General features: G+C 43.1%; 1 protein-coding gene across 5 annotated transcripts in view; it reads right to left on the bottom strand.

Annotated features, from left to right (window-relative positions):
- Positions 1-22988, bottom strand: part of SCML4 (Scm polycomb group protein like 4) — a 201521-nt gene that overhangs the window by 89876 nt on the left and 88657 nt on the right. For all 5 annotated transcript variants that reach the window (XM_069726266.1, XM_069726269.1, XM_069726270.1 and 2 more), the window contains exon 2: positions 10227-10438. In XM_069726266.1, coding sequence (XP_069582367.1) covers positions 10227-10424 — 198 coding nt within the window. In that variant the 5' untranslated portion in view covers positions 10425-10438. The remainder of the gene's footprint in view (positions 1-10226; positions 10439-22988) is intronic.

Below are 22988 nucleotides of genomic sequence, written 5' to 3'. Positions count from 1 at the left end.
AAACCCCTATCAGTAATTTATTACTCCCCTCCCCTTATCTCCATCCACAGGGACTCTACATTTTCATTAGATTCACCTATATTATCACGCCGAATGGGTTTTAAGGACGATTTTACATATAGACACACCCCTCCCCCTCGCCTATCCATTCGGTCATTTCTGAACAGACTATAACCCTGCAAGTTAACAGCCCAGTCATGGCTCTCATCCAGCCACGTTTCAGATATCCCCACCATGTCATAATTATTCTCCAAAAATATTAATTCTAATTTGTCCATTTTGTTGGCGAGGCTTCTGGTATTAGTATACACCCACTTTATATATCTCTCTGTACCTCTATTCTTTCTTAAATTATTAACTGTTCTAACCCTACCCCCCATGCCACCGCCACCCCCATCTTCCTTATTTGTGCCCAGGTCTCTATCTGCACTATCTTCCCCTCCTATAAAATGAATACCCTCCCCCACAATCCCTAGTTTAAACACTCCTCCAACCTTCTAGCCATTTTCTCCCCCAACACAGCTGTACGCTCCCCATTGAGGTGCAGCCTGTCCCTAGCGTAGAGCCTGTAGCCAACTGAGAAGTCGGCCCAGTTCTGTGGGAACCCAAACCCCTCCTTCCTACACCAATTCTTGAGCCACTTATTAACCTCCCTAATCTCCCGTTGCCTCTCTGGCGTGGCACGTGGTACAGGCAGTATTTCGTAAAATACTACGTTGGAGGTCCTTGCTTTCAGCTTGCAGCCTAATTCCCTGAAATCATCTTTAAGGACCTTCCACCTACCTCTAACTTTGTCATTTGTGCCAATGTGCACCATGACCGCTGGGTCCTCACCAGCCCCTCCCAGTAATCTGAAAACAGACACTTCGACAATTATTGGCATGAATCAACACTGCATTTACCAAATGGTACAAAAAATATTTTGTTATTGTTCAGTCCATTATATCCAAACACATGTGAGCAGGAGAGAGTAGCAGGGTGTATTGCCCACTATATACTCTACTATTCTCCCCTCTAACATGTCAGGCATGTTACAATGGGAGACAAACCCCTTAGACCCAGTCAGAGGCCTCTAATACAGATCTCATACATTGCACTGAGGAGGGGCAACACTTCGAAACACGTGTTTGAACATTGAGATTTTGATTTGGCTTTTATCTTAAGTGACATCACAAGGCCTCTTCCTCTCTGAAGAGGCAATCTTCATTCTAATAATTGTTGGATTGGAATGTCTATTTATTGACTACAGAGCACCACCATTTTTTGTTTTAATCCTACAAGCCCTAGCTTTTCTGTGTCCTACATGTCATATGATTGGTATCAAAAATTAGAAACAGCTGCAACCATGTTCTATTTTCTATAAAAAAAACAGACACCATGCGCATTAGCTACAATCATGATAACATCTGATGAGGATCCCTAGAAGTGACTGCCAGATACCAGAAGCATCCTAATGAAACCGGGTATATTTTGTGTTTACTGTGTGCCCTGTGTAGTTCATGATAGTTGACACTGTTTAATATGATCATGGCTGATACTGTTCTGATATCTGTGTGTTAGGGACAGGAATAGGGACAGTCAGTGGCAGTGGTAGGTCAGCATTGGTAAGGGTTATGGCAGTGTAGTTGCGGGTTAGTGTTAAGGGGGGGCACTGTAAAGTAGGAGATTAGATTGTGTAAGGCCCTTTCACACATTAGTTTTTTGCTATTAGTCACAATCTGTCGAATTTTTAAAAAAACGGATCCAGCGACTGATGCCGCCAGATCCGTTTTTTTCTCATAGACTTGTATTAGCGATTGATTATGATGGATGGTCTCACGTTTCTTCCGTCATTCGCCGGATCCGTCAAAAATTGTTTGTCCGATGGCCGGAGACAACAGAGTTAGTAACGTTTTGTGTGTACGTCAAAAAATCGGACAGCGACGAATCAGTCACTGCTTGTCGCTTGCTCAAATGGAAGCCTATGGGGCTTTTTTTTAACTAAGCATGCTCCGATTTATTCAGAAACCAATTAGCCAGATCCGCTAGTCAGATCCGTAAAAAAAAACGAATCTGTCGCATCAGTTTTTGACAATCTGCGACTGATCCATCGAGCCAACGGGTTGTGACTGATGGCAAAAACTGATGTGTGAAAGGGGCCTTAAGAACTGGTTTCAGTCAGAGTAGTGACAGTTGAGGAAGGGGGCGGAGTCAGTGTAGTGGCAGGGAGAGTGCCTTCCTGAGGTAATTTTCAGTTACTGGGAGGAGCTAGAGCAGAGTGACAGGAATTGTTCTAGAAGGTTTTCAGTTGTGAATAGGACAGCAGTGAACAGAGAAGATTAGAAGGGTGACACGTCTGTCTTCGTGACTGGTGTGATCTGGGCAGTTGAAGAGGTCAGTGGTTAGGCCTTTGGGAGCAAGGATTAGAAGCGTAATCCTGTAATTTCGCCCATGGAAAGGGAAAGTGGACGGGGAGCACCAGGGACCAGCTAGGCCGACAATCTAGAAATCTACAGGAATGGAGATCACGGTACCACATGATGTGTTGTCAGGAAAGACCAGGGACAGCTTAGAAGGTGAAATATCTGTGACATGTGAAGACTGTTGGATGGTGTCTGTAATGAAACTAAAGGAAATAAGTAAACTTCTGTTGGAAATGAATCTGGACATTGAGAGTAATTGCATGGTGCTAAGACAAATCGGGACTTTGCAGTCTGAGGAGAATTCTGACCCACAAGTGGGTGAAATACATTGCAAACACAACACATCAGAGAAAGGACATTTTATTAATGCAGCGGGGCATCAGGGTGTGTTGGAACAGCAGCAGCCCCTCACCACGCCTACCACCCTGGCCCCCGTTACACACCCTTCAATCACTTTAGTGTTCCATAGACAAAAACAGAGGACTGTACTAAATTTGTCAACAAGCCAGATCAAGAAAAGCTTGAGGGTATGTGCACACGTTCAGGATTTCTTGCAGAAATTTCCTGACAAAAACCGGACATTTCTGCCAGAAATCCGCGTGCGTTTTTTATGCGTTTTTTGCACGGTTTTTGTGCGTTTTTTTGCGTTTTTTCCCAATGCATTAACCCCTCTGTGACCTTAGACGTACTATCCCGTCGAGGTGCCCTGGGCTTATCTGACCCTGGACGGGATAGTACGTCATAGCCGATCGGCCGCGCTCACGGGGGGAGCGCGGCCGATCACGGCCGGGTGTCAGCTGCTTATCGCAGCTGACATCCGGCACTATGTGCCAGGAGCGGTCACGGACCGCCCCCGGCACATTAACCCCTGGCACACCGCGATCAAAGATGATCGCGATGTGCCGGCGGTACAGGGAAGCACCGCGCAGGGAGGGGGCTCCCTGCGGGCTTCCCTGAGCCCCCCGCAGCAACGCGATGTGATCGCGTTGCTGCGAGGGTCTCCTCACCTCCCTCCCTGCTCGAGCCCCGGATCCAAGATGGCCGCGGATCCGGGTCCTGCAGGGAGGGAGGTGGCTTCACAGAGCCTGCTTAGAGCAGGCACTGTGAAGGCTGCAGCGCTGCATGTCAGATCAGTGATCTGACAGAGTGCTGTGCAAACTGTCAGATCACTGATCTGTGATGTCCCCCCCTGGGACAAAGTAAAAAAGTAAAAAAAAATTTTTCCAAATGTGTAAAAAAAAAAAAAAAAAATATTCCAAAATAATGAAAAAAAAAAAATATATATTATTCCCATAAATACATTTCTTCATCTAAATAAAAAAAAAAACCAATAAAAGTACACATATTTAGTATCGCCGCGTCCGTAACGACCCGACCTATAAAACTGTCCCACTAGTTAACCCCTTCAGTAAACACCGTAAGAAAAAAAAAAAAAAACGAGGCAAAAAACAACGCTTTATTATCATACCGCCGAACAAAAAGTGGAATAACACGCGATCAAAAGGACAGATATAAATAACCATGGTACCGCTGAAAGCGTCATATTATCCCGCAAAAAAAGAGCCGCCATACAGCATCATCAGCAAAAAAATAAAAAAGTTATAGTCCTGAGAATAAAGCGATGCAAAAATAATTATTTTTTCTGTAAAATAGTTTTTATCGTATAAAAGCACCAAACCATAAAAAAATGATATAAATGAGGTATCGCTGTAATCGTAATGACCCGAAGAATAAAACTGATTTATCAATTTTACCAAACGCGGAACGGTATAAACGCCTCCCCCAATAGAAATTCATGAATAGCTGGCTTTTGGTCATTCTTCCTCACAAAAATCGGAATAAAAAGCGATAAAAAAATGTCACGTGCCCAAAAATGTTTTCAATAAAAACGTCAACTCGTCCCGCAAAAAACAAGACCTCACATGACTCTGTGGACCAAAATATGGAAAAATTATAGCTCTCAAAATGTGGTATTGCAAAAAATATTTTTTGCAATAAAAAGGGTCTTTCAGTGTGTGACGGCTGCCAATCATAAAAATCCGCTAAAAAACTCGCTATAAAAGTAAATCAAACCCCCCTTCATCACCCCCTTAGTTAGGGAAAAATAAAAAAAAATGTATTTATTTCCATTTTCCCATTAGGGCTAGGGTTAGGGCTAGGATTAGGGTTAGGGCTAGGGTTAGGGCTAGGGCTAGGGTTAGGGCTAGGGTTAGGGCTAGGGCTAGGGTTAGGGTTAGGGCTAGGGTTAGGGCTAGGGTTAGGGCTAGGGTTAGGGTTAGGGTTAGGGCTAGGGTTAGGGCTAGGGTTAGGGTTAGGGCTAGGGTTAGGGCTAGGGTTAGGGCTAGGGTTAGGGCTAGGGTTAGGGTTAGGGTTAGGGTTAGGGCTAGGGTTAGGGCTAGGGTTAGGGCTAGGGTTAGGGTTAGGGTTGGGGCTACAGTTAGGGTTGGGGCTAAAGTTAGGGTTAGGGTTTAGATTACATTTACAGTTGGGAATAGGGTTGGGATTAGGGTTAGGGGTGTGTCAGGGTTAGAGGTGTGGTTAGGGTTACCGTTGGAATTAGGGTTAGGGGTGTGTTTAGATTAGGGTTTCAGTTATAATTGGGGGGTTTCCACTGTTTCGGCACATCAGGGGCTCTCCAAACACGACATGGCGTCCGATCTCAATTCCAGCCAATTCTGCGTTGAAAAAGTAAAACAGTGCTCCTTCCCTTCCGAGCTCTCCTGTGTGCCCAAACAGGGGTTTACCCCAACATATGGGGTATCAGCGTACTCAGGACAAATTGGACAACAACTTTTGTGGACCAATTTCTCCTGTTACCCTTGGGAAAATACAAAACTGGGGGCTAAAAAATAATTTTTGTGGGAAAACAAAAAGATTTTTTATTTTCACGGCTCTGCGTTATAAACTGTAGTGAAACACTTGGGGGTTCAAAGTTCTCACAACACATCTAGATAAGTTCATTGAGGGGTCTAGTTTCCAATATGGGGTCACTTGTGGGGGGTTTCTACTGTTTAGGTACATTAGGGGCTCTGCAAACGCAATGTGACGCCTGCAGACCAATCCATCTAAGTCTGCATTCCAAATGATGCTCCTTCCCTTCCGAGCCCTCCCATGCGCCCAAACGGTGGTTCCCCCCCACATATCGGGTATCAGCGTACTCAGGACAAATTGGACAACAACATTTAGGGTCCAATTTCTCCTGCTAACCTTGGAAAAATACAAAACTGGGGGCTAAAATATAATTTTTGTGGAAAAAAAAATATTTTTTATTTGCATGGCTCTGCGTTATAAACTGTAGTGAAATACTTGGGGGTTCAAAGCTCTCACAACACATCAAGATGAGTTCCTTAGGGGGTCTACTTTCCAAAATGGTGTCACTTGTGGGGGGTTTCTACTGTTTAGGTACATTAGGGGCTATGCAAACGCAATGTGACGCCTGCAGACCATTCCATCTAAGTCTGCATTCCAAATGGCGCTCCTTCCCTTCCGAACCCTCCCATGCGCCCAAACGGTGGTTCCCCCCCACATATGGGGTATCAGCGTACTCAGGACAAATTGGACAACAACTTTTGGGGTCCAATTTCTCCTGTTACCCTAGGGAAAATACAAAACTGGGGGCTAAAAAATAATTTTTGTGGGAAAAAAATTTTGTTTTATTTTTATGGCTCTGCATTATAAACTTCTGTGAAGCCCTTGGTGGGTCAAAGTGCTCACCACACATCCAGATAAGTTCCTTAGGGGGTCTACTTTCCAAAATGGTGTCACTTGTGGGGGGTTTCAATGTTTAGGCACATCAGTGGCTCTCCAAACACAACATGGCGTCCCATCTCAATTCCTGTCAATTTTGCATTGAAAAGTCAAACGGCGCTCCTTCCCTTCCGAGCTCTCCCATGCGCCCAAACAGTGGTTTACTGCCACATATGGGGTATCAGCGTACTCGGGACAAATTGGACAACAACTTTTGAGGTCCAATTTCTTCTCTTACCCTTGGAAAAATAAAAAATTGGGGGCAAAAATTTAATTTTTGTGAAAAAATATGATTTTTTATTTTTACGGTTCTGCATTATAAACTTCTGTGAAGCACTTGGTGGGTCAAAGTGCTCACCACACCTCTAGATAAGTTCCTTAGGGGGTCTACTTTCCAAAATGGTGTCACTTGTGGGGGGTTTCAATGTTTAGGCACATCAGTGGCTCTCCAAACGCAACATGGCGTCCCATCTCAATTTCTGTCAATTTTGCATTGAAAAGTCAAACTGCGCTCCTTCCCTTCCGAGCTCTCCCATGCGCCCAAACAGTGGTTTACTGCCACATATGGGGTATCAGCGTACTCAGGACAAATTGGACAACAACTTTTGAGGTCCAATTTCTTCTCTTACCCTTGGAAAAATAAAAAATTGGGGGCAAAAATATAATTTTTGTGAAAAAATATGATTTTTTATTTTTACGGTTCTGCATTATAAACTTCTGTGAAGCACTTGGTGGGTCAAAGTGCTCACCACACATCCAGATAAGTTCCTTAGGGGGTCTACTTTCCAAAATGGTGTCACTTGTGGGGGGTTTCAATGTTTAGGCACATCAGTGGCTCTCCAAACGCAACATGGCGTCCCATCTCAATTCCTGTCAATTTTGCATTGAAAAGTCAAATAGCGCTCCTTCCCTTCCGAGCTCTCCCATGCGCCCAAACAGTGGTTTACTGCCACATATGGGGTATCAGCGTACTCAGGACAAATTGGACAACAACTTTTTGGGTCCAATTTCTCCTGTTACCCTTGGTAAAATAAAACAAATTGGAGCTGAAGTAAATTTTTTGTGTAAAAAAGTTAAATGTTCATTTTTATTTAAACATTCCAAAAATTCCTATTAAACACCTGAAGGGTTAATAAACTTCTTGAATATGGTTTTGAGCACCTTGAGGGGTGCAGTTTTTAGAATGGTGTCACACTTGGGCATTTTCTATCATATAGACCCCTCAAAATGACTTCAAATGAGACGTGGTCCCTAAAAAAAAATGGTGTTGTAAAAATGAGAAATTGCTGGTCAACTTTTAACCCTTATAACTCCCTAACAAAAAAAAAAATTGGTTCCAAAATTATGCTGATGTAAAGGAGACATGTGGGAAATGTTACTTATTAAGTTTTTTGTGTGACATATCTCTGTGATTTAATTGCATAAAAATTCAAAGTTTGAAAATTGCGAAATTTTCAAAATTTTCGCCAAATTTCCGTTTTTTTCACAAATAAACGCAGGTACTATCAAAGAAATTTTACCACTATCATGAAGTACAATATGTCACGAGAAAACAATGTCAGAATCACCAGGATCCGTTGAAGCGTTTCGGAGTTATAACCTCATAAAGGGACAGTGGTCAGAATTGTAAAAATTGGCCTGGTCATTAACGTGCAAACCACCCTTGGGGGTAAAGGGGTTAAATAGCGGGAAAACCGCAAAAAATCCGCAAAATGAATGAACATGCTGCTTTTTTACTGCGATGCCTTTTTTTCACGCAAAAAAACGCATCATGTGCACAAAAATTGCAGAATGCATTCTAAATGATAGGATGCATATGTATGCGTTTTTTATGCATTTTTCGTGATAAAAACGCGAAAAAACCTGAACGTGTGCACATAGCCTTAGTCAGTTTTTTAATCTAGTTCATGGACCAGTTTGGCACTACAACTAAAATATCAGATGCCACAAATGATCCAATAGAAAACCATGGGATCAGTTCTACCATCAGTTTCTCACCAGTGTTTTCATACTGTGATAGAGGAAAATCACATTGGATTACATGATATGTATTAACTTAACCCTAAGAAATTGCATATTCACTCCCTAACGCTGTAAATAGGTCTAGCATTTAAAGGGAATCTGTAGTCAGAAAATTTCATCTCTAACTAATGTCATGGGTGTAAAGGCAATGTAATGCTTATTAAATCCATACCTTGCTTGTAGTATTTTAGAAATTATAAAGAAATGCAGAATAAGAATCATCATCACATCAGAAGGGGTCAGCGCATGCAGAGTGAGTTCCTGACGACTTTGCGTGAGCCAGACTACTGATCTGCAGGTGGACCACCCCCCTAATGGAAGGCCCCTAGGCAATGACGGTGCCTAAAAAGAATCTTGGGCAGAGGAGATAGATCATTGAGAGAAGACTGACCTGTCCATCAGAGTCCAGAGGCCGGCAGCAGGTGGGGAAATAGGCAAAGAAGCAGGGAAGAAGTGTAGTATTGGCCCCCCACAGTTGGAATTAAAATATCAAGGATGGATTTCTCTACAATTTCCAAATGACTGAGTGAGGTAAGGAGTTAATGAGAATTATAGAACCATTACACACATGCCTTTAGTTAGGGGTCTGATATTCTGATGACAGGTTCCCTTTAGAGGCTTACATCTACTTAACCCCTTCATGACCTTGGGATTTTTCGTTTTTCCGTGTTCGTTTTTCACTCCCCTCCTTCCCAGAGCCATAACTTTTTTATTTTTCCGTCAATTTGGCCATGTGAGGGCTTATTTTTTGCGGGACGAGTTGTACTTTGAACGACATCATTGGTTTTAGCATGTCGTGTACTAGAAAATGGGAAAAAAATTCCAAGTGCGGTGAAATTGCAAAAAAAGTGCAGTCCCACACTTGTTTTTTGTTTGGCTTTTTTGCTAGGTTCACTAAATGCTAAAACTGACCTGACATTATGATTCTCCAGGTCATTACGAGTTCATAGACACCTAACATGACTAGGTTGTTTTTTACCTAAGTGGTGAAAAAAAATTCCAAACTTTGCTAAAAAAAAAAAAAATGCGCCATTTTCCGATACTCGTAGCGTCTCCATTTTTCATGATCTGGGGTCGGTTGAGGGCTTATTTTTTGCGTGTTGAGATGACATTTTTAATGATAGCATTTTGGTGCAGATACGTTCTTTTGATCGCCCGTTATTGCATTTTAATGCAATGTCGCGGCGACCAAAAAAACGTAATTCTGGTGTTTTGAATTTTTTTCTCGCTACGCCGTTTAGTGATCAAGTTAATGCTTTTTTTTAATTGATCGGGCGATTCTGAACGCGGCGATACCAAATATGTGTAGATTTGATTTTTTTTTTTTTTATTGATTTATTTTGATTGGGGCGAAAGGGGTGTGATTTAAACTTTTACATTTTTTTTATTTTTTTCACATTTTTTTAACTTTTTTTTTTTTACTTTTGCCATGCTTCAATAGCCTCCATGGAAGGCTAGAAGCAGGCACAGCACGATCGGCTCTGCTACATAGCAGCGATCTGCTGTTCGCTGCTATGTAGCAGAAAATCAGGTGTGCTGTGAGCACCGACCACAGGGTGGCGCTCACAGCTACTGGCGATCAGTAACCATAGAGGTCGCAAGGACCTCTATGGTTACAATGTACAAGCATCGCCGACCTCCGATCATGTGACGGGGGTCGGCGATGCCGTCATTTCCGGCCGCCGGCCGGATGTGGTAGTTAAATGCCGCTGTCAGATCGCGATTCTGCCCGCGCCTATTACGGGCACATGTCAGCTGTCCAAAACAGCTGACATGTCCCGGCTTTGATGCGGGCTCACCGCCGGAGCCCGCATCAAAGCAGGGCTTCTGACCTCGGACGTACTATCCCGTCTGAGGTCAGAAAGGGGTTAATCGTGACTTTCTCTGGCTACTTTCCAAATTTCTAATCTAACATGAGCGTCTACGATGTAAAAGTTCCGTTTATTTTGTTTATAATTTTAATCATGAAGAAACCATGCCCTAGTTTTATTTGAAAAATGTGCAGCATGGAAAATACACAAAATCATTGTGTACAAGAGATGTTCATAGAAATACCTTAAAGCCAGGCTTTCTGCCTCTCTTCTTTGGAATTTTTACAGTTGGGATGGATCCCGCATTCCCCGAATATAAGTTGTGGACAGTCATTTTCAGGGGGTTGGAATGAAGTGGGGGTCGCCCTCGTTTTCTGCCAGGTATTCTAGGAGACTGCATCTCTGCTATGTACTCTCTCACGTTATGTATAGACTGATTCATTCACAAAAAAAGACCTGAAAGATAAAAAAAGAACATGCCTCATTATACAAATATAATTTGGTTCACACAGCTATTTGGAAGGCATTAGAATGAACATCCAAACACTAATATAATGTGATCATATTGCCTCCTGTCTCTCTCTTTTTGATATTTTACTAACCAAGTGTACATACAGTGGGGCAAAAAAGTATTTAGTCAGTCAGCAATAGTGCAATTCCACCACTTAAAAAGATGAGAGGCGTCTGTAATTTACATCATAGGTAGACCTCAACTATGGGAGACAAACTGAGAAAAAAAAATCCAGAAAATCACATTGTCTGTTTTTTTATCATTTTTTTTGCATATTATGGTGGAAAATAAGTATTTGGTCAGAAACAAACAATCAAGATTTCTGGCTCTCACAGACCTGTAACTTCTTCTTTAAGAGTCTCCTCTTTCCTCCACTCATTACCTGTAGTAATGGCACCTGTTTAAACTTGTTATCAGTATAAAAAGACACCTGTGCACACCCTCAAACAGTCTGACTCCAAACTCCACTATGGTGAAGACCAAAGAGCTGTCAAAGGACACCAGAAACAAAATTGTAGCCCTGCACCAGGCTGGGAAGACTGAATCTGCAATAGCCAACCAGCTTGGAGTGAAGAAATCAACAGTGGGAGCAATAATTAGAAAATGGAAGACATACAAGACCACTGATAATCTCCCTCGATCTGGGGCTCCACGCAAAATCCCACCCCGTGGGGTCAGAATGATCACAAGAACCGTGAGCAAAAATCCCAGAACCACGCGGGGGGACCTAGTGAATGAACTGCAGAGAGCTGGGACCAATGTAACAAGGCCTACCATAAGTAACACACTACGCCACCATGGACTCAGATCCTGCAGTGCCAGATGTGTCCCACTGCTTAAGCCAGTACATGTCCGGGCCCGTCTGAAGTTTGCTAGAGAGCATTTGGATGATCCAGAGGAGTTTTGGGAGAATGTCCTATGGTCTGATGAAACCAAACTGGAACTGTTTGGTAGAAACACAACTTGTCGCGTTTGGAGGAAAAAGAATACTGAGTTGCATCCATCAAACACCATACCTACTGTAAAGCATGGTGGTGGAAATATCATGCTTTGGGGCTGTTTCTCTGCAAAGGGGCCAGGACGACTGATCTGGGTACATGAAAGAATGAATGGGGCCATGTATCGTGAGATTTTGAGTGCAAACCTCCTTCCATCAGCAAGGGCATTGAAGATGAAACGTGGCTGGGTCTTTCAACATGACAATGATCCAAAGCACACCGCAAGGGCAATGAAGGAGTGGCTTCGTAAGAAGCATTTCAAGGTCCTGGAGTGGCCTAGCCAGTCTCCAGATCTCAACCCTATAGAAAACCCTTGGAGGGAGTTGAAAGTCCGTGTTGCCAAGCGAAAAGCCAAAAACATCACTGCTCTAGAGGAGATCTGCATGGAGGAATGGGCCAACATACCAACAACAGTGTGTGGCAACCTTGTGAAGACTTACAGAAAACGTTTGACCTCTGTCATTGCCAACAAAGGATATATTACAAAGTATTGAGATGAAATTTTGTTTCTGACCAAATACTTATTTTCCATCATAATATGCAAATAAAATGTTAAAAAAAACAGACAATGTGATTTTCTGGATTTTTTTTTCTCAGTTTGTCTCCCATAGTTGAGGTCTACCTATGATGTAAATTACAGACGCCTCTCATCTTTTTAAGTGGTGGAACTTGCACTATTGCTGACTGACTAAATACTTTTTTGCCCCACTGTATAGATAACATGGCAAGTTTGGGCACTCCTGGCCAAATTTATTGTTTTTATGAACAGATAAGCAAGTTGAAGATTAAGTGACCTCTAAAAGGCCTAAAGTTAAAGATAACGCATGTGCTTTGCCGATGCAAAATTTTGGGCACCCTGCATGGTTAGCACCTAGTAGCACCATCTTTTGAAAGCATCACAGCTTGTAAATGATTTTTGTGGTGACGTCGTTCTTAAGTAGCTTTCCTTTAATTGGGTCACATGAAAAACTAATTATTACAGGAGTTTGGGATTGACTTTTGTGAACCAAAGAGCCCTCATAAACGTATGGCATTGTGTATTTCAAAAACAAAAAATTACATCTTTATGAGACTTAACCCCATCATGACATGCACCATACTAGTACTGCGCATGTCGTGAGTGACGTCCCTGGGGTCCAGTCGCTACAGAGATACTGCACCTCACCCAGAGGTGTGGTATTTCGCTCTCAGGTAAGGAGGGGACACTGCACAGAACCCTAACACCAGCAACCAACACTAGACACTTCAGTCAGGGCACCTGGGCGTACCCTTGGGGAGGATGGCCTCATCTCAGGCTGCAGGGGGTATATAGGTAAAGGGTGTGGGTGAAGACTAGGGAGTCTGCAGGAGGGAGAGGAAGGCAGACATGAGAGAGTGAGAGAGGAAGCAGAGAGATCAAGACAGACAGAAAGGAGTTCTTAAAGAGAGGGAACTGAAGGAAAGTGAAACGACAGAAGGACAGAAGGGGTCCTAGGGGCACGAGAAGTGCAGAAGCCACCTGTGGGGCCCGTATCCAGACATGGAGGGACCAGGTCGCAGTCAGGGGACTGGCCCCATTCTAGTGGAGAAGCTAAGGACTCAGCTAGATAACCAGAGGCTGTAGCGTTTGCAAGAATCACAGCCACATCTGCACACATTCTCTGAAAAGGCAGCCATATAGGATCCAGGGGGATTTAGAGCTCTCCGCCTGACAAGATCCAGGCTGCTGGCTTGGGACACTATGTGGCAGGCGCAGGGCAGGAGAGGCGAAGCCAGCGCAGAAAGATGGCCAGAGAAAGGAACATAGAAAGAGGGTTCTGGAAAGTACACCCAAATTGCTTGAGAGCTGGCTGGACCACTTATTTGGAGGACATAGCACCCCAGCTGGGGCAACTAAGAACTGAGAGTAAAGCATTGTAAACTGCACCCCGCTGTGTCCTCACATTTATTTACTGTGTCATCCACCCTGCTCTACAATAACCACAACTGCCATCACCACCTTAATACAACTTAAGTGCCCTGGGACTAAAGCTCTGCCTGTGGAGAGCTGTACCAACTCTGCTGCATCACCATCAGCCCCAGCGGTCTCTTCAAACAGCTTCGGCTAACATCTCACATTTGCCGAATACCACAGGTGGCGTCATGAACATTTAATCCCATAAACTTTAATTCCCTTTTTCACATCTTTTATTGGATGCCCAGGGCCACGTACCGGGTCACTGCTGCCGTGACACATCCCTTTAAGAAGCGACCCGGTACCAAGTATCGCCACGGCCCTGGCGGGTGCTCCACGTGTCTCCCCCTTTGATGTGGGCTTCGGCGCTGAGCCCACATCAAAGCCAGGACATGTCAGCTCTTTTGTACAGCTGACATGGGCCCGCAATAACGGCGGGTGGAATCGCGATCCACTCGCTGCTATTAACTAGTTAAATGCCACTGTCAAACTCTGACAGCGGCATTTAACACGCGCTTCTGGCAGTGATTCCCTTACGGAGTACACTACCCAGAGACGCCTTACCCAGACACCCTTCCCCAGATACCTAAAATGGGACATTCAATCATTTTTCTTGCAGAAGATTCATCATATGAAAATAGACATTTCTTGAGAAAGACTTGATAGCCGAAATGTTGAACCATATGTGTCTGTATTACCAACTTTTGTTTTTGGCTGGAGTCCACCATATATTTGCTATAATAAATTGATTATATTCTTTTTTTGAGTGCCGGAGTTTATTACATACTGCATCCATTAAACGGATACGTTGCTGGAATTGGGGTCTTTGTCCCTACCTCATGATGTGGTTAGATTACATAGCAAAAACTTGCTAACGGATTCCCATTAACTATGTAACCAATGTTGTCTACCCTGCAGCTTGAGAATCAGTGCTACACAGAATTATGATTTGGGTATGGCACTACATAAAACATTGTGAAGTAGGCTCAGTATTACGTGAACTCTGTGAAGCATGTATACTTGATGACATTTAGAAACTATATTGCCTATTATTAAGACAGTGTCGTGGAAGGAAGTCTCCCCATTTCCCACAAAAGTATAACCGAAGCACAAACATGTGCCCGCACACCAAACCAGTGACACATGACCTGTGTATGTCATGGTGAAATGCATGTGTGAATGCACAGTGAGGTCTGTTATGCCCCATTAGGCACTTGTCAATATGAAGAGGATTTGTTACAGTTGCCAAGGTGAAGTAGTCTAATTAAGGCATAACTAATTCACTTGACTGTCTCCCATTAAGCAGATCTTTTCTTCATGTTAGTGAACATATTGCTCATTTGCTAATACTGTGCTTTGCGAAAGTATTCGGCCCCCTGGAACTTTTCAACCTTTTCCCACATATCATGCTTCAAACATAAAGATACCAAATGTAAATTTTTGGTGAAGAATCAACAACAAGTGGAACACAATTGTGAAGTTGAACGAAATTTTTTGGTTATTTTAAATTTTTGTGGAAATTCAAAAACTGAAAAGTGTGGCGCGCAATATTATTCAGCCCCTTTAACTTAATACTTTGTTGCGCCACGTTTTGCTGCGATTACAGCTGCAAGTTGCTTGGGCTATGTTTTTATCAGTTTTGTACATCGAGAGACTGAAATTCTTGCCCATTCTTCCTTGGCAAACAGCTCAAGCTCAGTGAGGTTTGATGGAGATCGCTTGTAAACAGCAGTTTTCAGCTCTTTCCACAGATTCTCGATTGGATTGAGGTCTGGACTTTGACTTGCCCATTCTAACACCTGGACACGTTTATTTGTGAACCATTCCATTGCAGATTTTGCTTTAAGTTTGGGATCATCGTCTTGTTGGAAGACAAATCTCTGTCCCATTCTCAGGTCTTTTGCAGACTACAACAGGTTTTCTTCAAGAATGGTCCTGTATTTGGCTCCATCCATCTTTCCATCAATTTTAACCATCTTACCTATCCCTGATGAAGAAAAGCAGGCCCAAACCATGATGCTGCCACCACCATGTTTGACAGTGGGGATGGTGTATTCAGAGTGATGAGCTGTGTTGCCTTTAAGCCAAACATATCGTTTGGCATTGTTGCCAAAAAGTTCGATTTTGGTTTCATCTGACCAGAGCATCTTCTTCCACATGTTTGGTGTGTCTCCCAGGTGGCTTGTTGCAAACTTTAAATGATACTTTATATGGATATCTTTGAGAAATGGCTTTCTTCTTGTCACTCTTCCATAAAGGTCAGATTTGTGCAGTGCATGACTGATTGTTGTCCTATGGACAGACTGTCCCACCTCAGCTGTAAATCTCTGCAGTTCATCCAGAGTGATCATGGGCCTCTTGGCTGCATCTCTGATCAGTCTTCTTCTTGTTTGAAATTAAAGTTTAGAGGGACGGCCGGGTCTTGGTAGATTTGCAGTGGTATGATACTCCTTCCATTTCAATATGATCGCTTGCACAGTGCTCCTTGGGATGTTTAAAGTTTTGGAAATCATTTTGTGTCCAAATCCGGCTTTAAACTTCTCCACAACAGTATCACGGACCTTCCTGTTGTGTTCCTTGGTCTTCATGATGCTCTCTGTGCTTCAAACAGAACCCTGAGACTATCACAGAGCAGGTGCAATTATTCGGAGACTCGATTACACACAGGTGGATTATATTTATCATCATTAGGCATTTAGGACAACATTGGATCATTTAGAGATCCACAATGAACTTTTTGGTGAGTTTGCTACACTAAAAGGGGGCGAATAATGTTGAACGCCCCACTCTTCAGTTTTTGAATTTCCACAAAAATTTAAAATAACCAATACATTTTGTTCAACTTCACAATTGTGTTCCACTTGTTGGTGATTCTGCACCAAAAATTTACATTTGGTATCTTTATATTTGAAGCATGATATGTGGGAAAAGGTTCAAAAGTTCCAGGGGGCCGAATACTTTCGCAAGGCATTGTAACTATGTAAAAAAAATCATTGATCTACTCCAGATGCCTACTGAGGTGTTTTTACATTGACTAATAAATGTAATTATGTTTATATTGCTTGTAAATGCTTAAGATATTTTAGCCTGAAATATATAAACTTTATTAAGTGGTATAAAATATAGTATAATCCCAAAAAATAAACATAGCTTAATGCAATATATAAAGTTACAGGCTGGTAGAATTGAAATGTACATAAATGGTCATTGTTCAAAGACTAATTTATTAACATAGAATGCGCACCCTTCCAGAATCACAATAGATACAATTTCCTCAATCACCGATAAAAGTGGAAAAATAATATATTAAAAAAAACTACTAGTACAATGAACCCTTTGAAAACAGATGACATATGTTTACGTCATTGGCCGCGTCCTCATCTATGCTTTTGATGCGGGCTCACACGCTAAACCTGCATCTTTCCCCGCACATCATGGCTGATTTAATCAGCCATCAAGTGTTTATAACAGTTTATGATGGCTGCTAACCAGTTAAATGCCACTATCAATCACTGACTGCGGCATTTAACACATGCAGACAGGAAGCTTGTCATTGATCCCGCCCATCGGTGTCCCTGTCCTGTGATCACGGGGCACCAATGGGTTAACAAAGCTTTGACAAAGAATGCCTGTGTTGCATTCAAAACGCGTTGCTTCATGTCCTCTTTTTGATACACATCGCTCCCTGCATCAGATTTCAACCTCCGATGGATTTTCTCACATAATGTTAGCCATGAGATTCATCACTTTTTAATCCATGTTTTTTTACATTAATAAATACAAGTTTTAATTGGAGCTGGAACATTTCCTCAATTTCTTTTTTGAAAATGATGTTTCCATTTTTTTTCACTATTTGCATATCATCAACATGGCTATCCATCCTGTGATTTCCATAATTCACCAAGTTTTCCTTTTGGTGTTGCAATTTAAATTATTATTGTTATTATTATTATTATTATTATTATTTATTTTTTCACTATTGATTCCATGGTGCTGTACATGAGAAGGGGTTACATGCAAATTACAGATATTGCTTACAGTAAGCAATCTAACAATGACAGACTGATACAGAGGGGTGAGGACCCTGCCCTCGCAGGCTTGCATTCTACAGGATGGTGGGGAAGGAGATAAAGGGTTGGGGGGTTGCAGCAGCTCCGGTGTTGGTGAGAGGGTAGCTCCAGTGGTGGTGAGGAGGCAGCGGGGTCACTGCAGGCTGTAGGCTTTCTTGAAGAGGTGGGTTTTCAGGTTCCGTCTGAAGGATTCGAATGTGGTTGATATTCAGACGTGTTGGGGCACAGAATTCCAGAGGATGGGGGATATTCAAGAGAAGTCTTGGAGTTGATTAGGTGAGGAGCGAATAAGTGTGGAGGAGAGAAGGAGGTATTGGGAGGACCGGAGATTACATGAGGGAAGAAATCGGGAGATTAGGTCAGAGATATATGGAGGAGACAGGTTATGGATGGCTTTGTAGGTCATTATTAGTCATTTGAACTGGATACTCTGAGGGAATGGGAACCTGTGAAGAGATTTGCAGAGTGGAGAAGCGGTGGAGCAGCAAGGAGAGAGATGAATTAGTCGGGCAGCAGAGTTAAGGATGAACTGGAGAGGTGCGAGTGTGTTAGCAGGGAGGCCACAGAAAAGGATGTTGCAGTAGACGAGGCGGGAGATGATGAGGACATGCACAAGCATTTTAGTAGATTGAGGATTGAGGAAAGGACGGATTCTTAAGATATTTTTGAGCTGAAGGTGGAAAGAGCTTGGATGTGCGGTTTGAAGGACAGGGCAGAGTCAAGGGTTACTCCGAGGCAGCAGACTTCAGGTATGGGGAAAAGTGTGATGTTATTAATGGTGATAGATAGATCAGATAAGGAAGATCTGTAAGATGGAGGAAAGATGATGAGTTCAGATTTGTCTACGTTGAGTTTGAGGAAGTGAGAGGAGAAGAAGGAGGATATGGCTTATAGACACTCCAGGGATTCTGGGCAGCAGAGACGTGATGTCTGGGCCAGAGAGGTAGATCTGAGTGTCATCAGCATACAGGTTGTACTGGAATCCATGGGACTTTATGAGCTGTCTCAGGCCAAGTGTATAGATTGAGAAGAGTAGGGGTCCTAGAACAGAGCCTTGGGGGACTCTAACAGAGAGAGGGTGGGATGAGGAGGTAGTATGGGAGTGGGAGATGCTGAATGTGTGGTTGGAAAGGTATGAGGAGATCCAGGATAAGGTGAGGTCTTTGATGCCAAAGGAGGAGAGGATCTGTAGTAGGAGGCAGTGGTCAACAGTGTCGAAAGCAGAGGACAGGTCTAGAAGGAGGAGTATAGAGTATTGTCCATTAGCTTTGGCTGTAAGTAAGTCGTTAGTAATTTTGGTCAGAGCAGTCTCAGTGGAATGATAGGGGCGGAAACCAGATTGTAGATTGTCAAAGAGCAAGTTGGATGAGAGGTGGGAGGAAAGTTCAGCATGGACGTGCTGCTACAGGAGTTTGGAAGCAAAAGGGAGCAGTGATATTGGGCGATAGCTGGACATAGCGGTTGGGTCTAGGGTTGGCTTTTTAAGGATAGGCGTGACTGTGGCATGTTTGAAAGCAGAAGGGAAGGTATCAGAAGTTAGTGATATGTTGAAGAGATGGGTTGGGGATGGGATAAGTGTGGTGGTGGTGAGGTTGGGGAGGAGGTGGGATGGGATGGGGTCTAGTGCACAAGTGGCGAGGTGTGATTTGGCGACGAGACAATTAAGCTCCCCTTCAGTGATGTTGGACAGGGAGGTTATGGGGTTTTGGCATTGGTCTTGTATACAAAGGGGTTGTGGAGGTTTAACAATAAAGATTTGCCTTGTTTGGGCGATCTTATTTTTTAAGTGTGTGGCAAAGTCCTCAGCAGAGAGGAGGGAGGTTGGAGGGGGCAGTGGTGGGTGGAGGAGGAGTTTTGAATAACTGTTTGGGATTGGAGGATAGGGAGGATTCAAGGGTTGTGAAGTAGGCCTGTTTAGCAGAGGTGAGGGCAGATTTGAAAGCGAGTGTTGCCTGTTTGAATGCAGTGAAATCATCTTGCCAATTTAAATGTTGAGAACAGTATTAAATTTGTCTATTGTAATTCTGGAAGGGTGCACATTCTATGTCAATCAGTTACTTGAGATTTATGGGTTTCTCAGACTTTTATGTACAGTTTAATTCAATATTGAAGAGTGTAGGAAGGGCTCTTATGGATGAAAGAAAACATATTAAACTGAAAAATAATACCAGACTTCAGAAACAAAGTAGGAGGACAGCCACGGCACCCAGATCTGCTCAAAGCGTTTCATGTCATCTCCACTAATGGTGCTTCATTTTTCACACAGCACAATGTCATTAACATGTGAGATAACCACTGATAGCTGTAAGGATGAAGACTCCCATTTGGAAGCAATATGGACTCTAGCAGCGAGCAATATAGTATGAGATAGTCTTACTATTTAAATTTATTACGTTAAGCATTTTCAATAGTTTCTCTGCTTATAAGCAGATTGCTGGCAATTTGGGACTGGAGCAGCCAGTTATAACTTCAATTTAAATTGAATTTAGTTGCCAGAATGCTGAAACTATTAAACACAACCAACACACTGCTCTGAGAAAGCGGCAGCCTCTACAGAAGAGGAGAAACCAAGGAGTATTTTGAGTTACGCATACCTCCCAACATTTGAAAAATAGAAAGAGGGACAAATGATGCGGTGTGCATAGCACAACGTGGCAAATTTTGGTCATGCCCCTGGTCACACCCCAATCCACACCCATTTGCCATTTTTTCTACCATGGCTGGAGGAGATGACAGAAGGGCGGTGGCAGTGAGTTAAATTCAGCAGAGGCTCAAGACTGCAGGGTGTAGACCCAAATCTGGTACTGTCTGCTGTATTCAGGACTCCAGTACAGAGTCTAAATCAGTGCTACCTGGCAGCCAGACAGGATGCCTCATCTCTAGTGGAAACCCGTGGATTTATTTTTCATTCATTCACAGCCGGAGCAGCCAGAATTTTCTCATCTTTATGTAGCTTTACTATATGACATCTAATAATAATAATAATAATAATAATAATAATTTTTATTTATATAGCGCCAACATATTCCGCGGCGCTTTACAAATTATAGAGGGGACTTGACATCTGGCTTTTTAGGGTATGTTTCCACGTTCAGGAAACGCTGCGTTTTTGACGCTGCGTTGAGCCGCAGCGTCAAAAACGCAGCGTCCAGATGTTACAGCATAGTGGAGGGGATTTCATGAAATCCTGTCTCCACTATGCATTAAAAGACGCATGCGGCATAGCTGCGGAAACGGACATGTGGCGCGTCTTTTAAGAATGCAGCATGTCCTTATATTGCAGAAACAACGCAAGGACAGCGCAGGTGACCTGCCAGTGACCTCAGGTGCAGATTTGGTCAGGATTTTACCTGCATAAAATCCCTACCAAATCCTGATGCAATCCTGAACGTGGACACATACACTTAGTGTCCTTAAAGCCGTGTTCACATTTGGCATAAATACTGTGTTTTTTATTTTCTGCTAGTGTGCGCACAAAACTACACAATAACAATCTTCTATGATTGTTTTTATTGTGTTTTTTATAGTACATAAAAGCTTTGATTCTGCAATTAAAAAAGTAACTGCAGTTTTCACGTGTTTTTTTTAGGCTCCACATAACAGCCTCCAAAAAAAAAAGCACCAATTCCGCACAGTTCTGCAACATCCTTAGGCCGGTTTCACACGTCAGTGGCTCCGGTACGTGAGGTGACACATGTAGACACATTAAAATCAATGCATCTGTGCAGATGTCAATGATTTTTTGCGGACCGTGTCTCCGTGTGCCAAACACGGAGACATGTCAGTGTTCGTGGGAGCGCACATATTACACGGACCCATTCAAGTCAATGGGTCCGTGTAAAACACGTACAGTAAACGCTGTCCCCCCCACTGGTGCTGAAACCGCGATTCATATCTTCTGTGCAGCAGCGTTTGCTGCAGAGAAGATATGAATAATACTTTTTTTTTTAAGTTTATCGTGTATAAAATAAAGGTCCATGTCCCCACCCCCTGTGCGCCCCCCCGCTGTTCTGAAAATACTCACCCAGCTCCCTCGTTGGCTGTCGCTGCTTCCTGTTCTAGCCGCACCTTCTACTGTATGCGGTCACGTGGGGTCGCTCATTTACAGTAATGAATATGCGGCTCCACCCCTATGGGGTGACTGTAATCGGCGGCCCCACGTGACTGCATACAGTAGAAGGTGCGGCCAGAACAGGAAGCAGCAACAGCCAACAAGGAGTGCCGTTTTACTTTTTCAATGTAGAATTGGCTGGAATTGAGATCGGACGCCATGTTGCGTTTGGAGAGCCCCTGATGTGCCTAAACAGTAGAAACCCCCCACAAGTGACCCCATTTTGGAAACTAGACCCCTTAAGGAACTTATCTAGATGTGTGGTGAGCACTTTAAACCCCCAAGTGCTTCACAGAAATTTATAAAGTAGAGCCGTGAAAATAAAAAATCCTTTTTTTTCCTCAAAAATTTTTTAGCCTGCAATTTTTTATTTTCTCAAGGGTAACAGGAGACATTGGACCCCAAAATCTATTGATCAGTTTGTCCTGAGTATGCTGATACCCCATATGTGGGGGGAGGGCAATGTTTGGGCACCCATCGGGGCTCGGAAGGGAAGAAGCGCCACTTGGAATGCAGACTTTGATGGGATGGTCTGCGGGCGTCATGTTGCATTTGCAGAGCTCCTGATGTACCTAAACAGTAGAAACCCCCCACAAGTGACCCCATTTGGAAACTAAACCCTCCAAAGAGCTTATCTAGATGTGTGGTGAGCACTATGAACCCCCAACTGCTTCACAGAAGTTTATAATGTAGAGCCATGAAAATAAAAAAAATCATATTTTTTCCATAAAAATAATCTTTTCACCCCCAAATTTTTACTTTCACAAGGGTAACAGGAGAAATTAGACCCCAAAATTTATTGTGCGATTTATGCTGAATAGGCTGATACCCCATATGTGGGGGGACCACTGTTTGGGCGCATGGCAGAGCTCGGAAGGGAAGGAGCGCTGTTTTGGAATGCAGACTTTGATAGAATGGTCTGCAGGCGTTACATTGCGTTTGCAGAGCCCCTAATGTACCTAAACAGTAGAAACCCCCACAAGTGACCCAATTTTGGAAACTAGACCCCCCAAGGAGTGAGAACTTTGAATGCCCAAGTGCTTCACAAAAGTTCATAATGCAGAGTCGTGAAAATAAAAAATATATTTTTTTCCACAAAAAAGATATTTTAGCCTGCAAGTTTTTATTTTCACAAGGGTAACAGGAGAAATTGGATCCCAAAAGTTGTTGTCCAATTTATCCCGAATACGCTGATGCCCCATATGTGGGGGTAAACCACTATTTGGGCGCACTGCAGAGCTCAGAAGGGAGGGAGCACCATTTGACTTTTTGAGCGCAAAATTGGCTGTCATTCTTTGGAGACCCCCTGATGTACCTAAACAGTAGAAACCCCCAATTCTAACTACAACCCTAAGCCCAACACACCCCTAGCCCTAATCCCTA

Source organism: Ranitomeya imitator, chromosome 5, assembly GCF_032444005.1.
Source record: "Ranitomeya imitator isolate aRanImi1 chromosome 5, aRanImi1.pri, whole genome shotgun sequence".
NCBI classification, from domain to species: domain Eukaryota; kingdom Metazoa; phylum Chordata; class Amphibia; order Anura; family Dendrobatidae; genus Ranitomeya; species Ranitomeya imitator.
The sequence above is the reverse complement of the archived record's forward strand: the minus strand, read 5'-3'. Positions and strand labels throughout refer to the sequence as shown.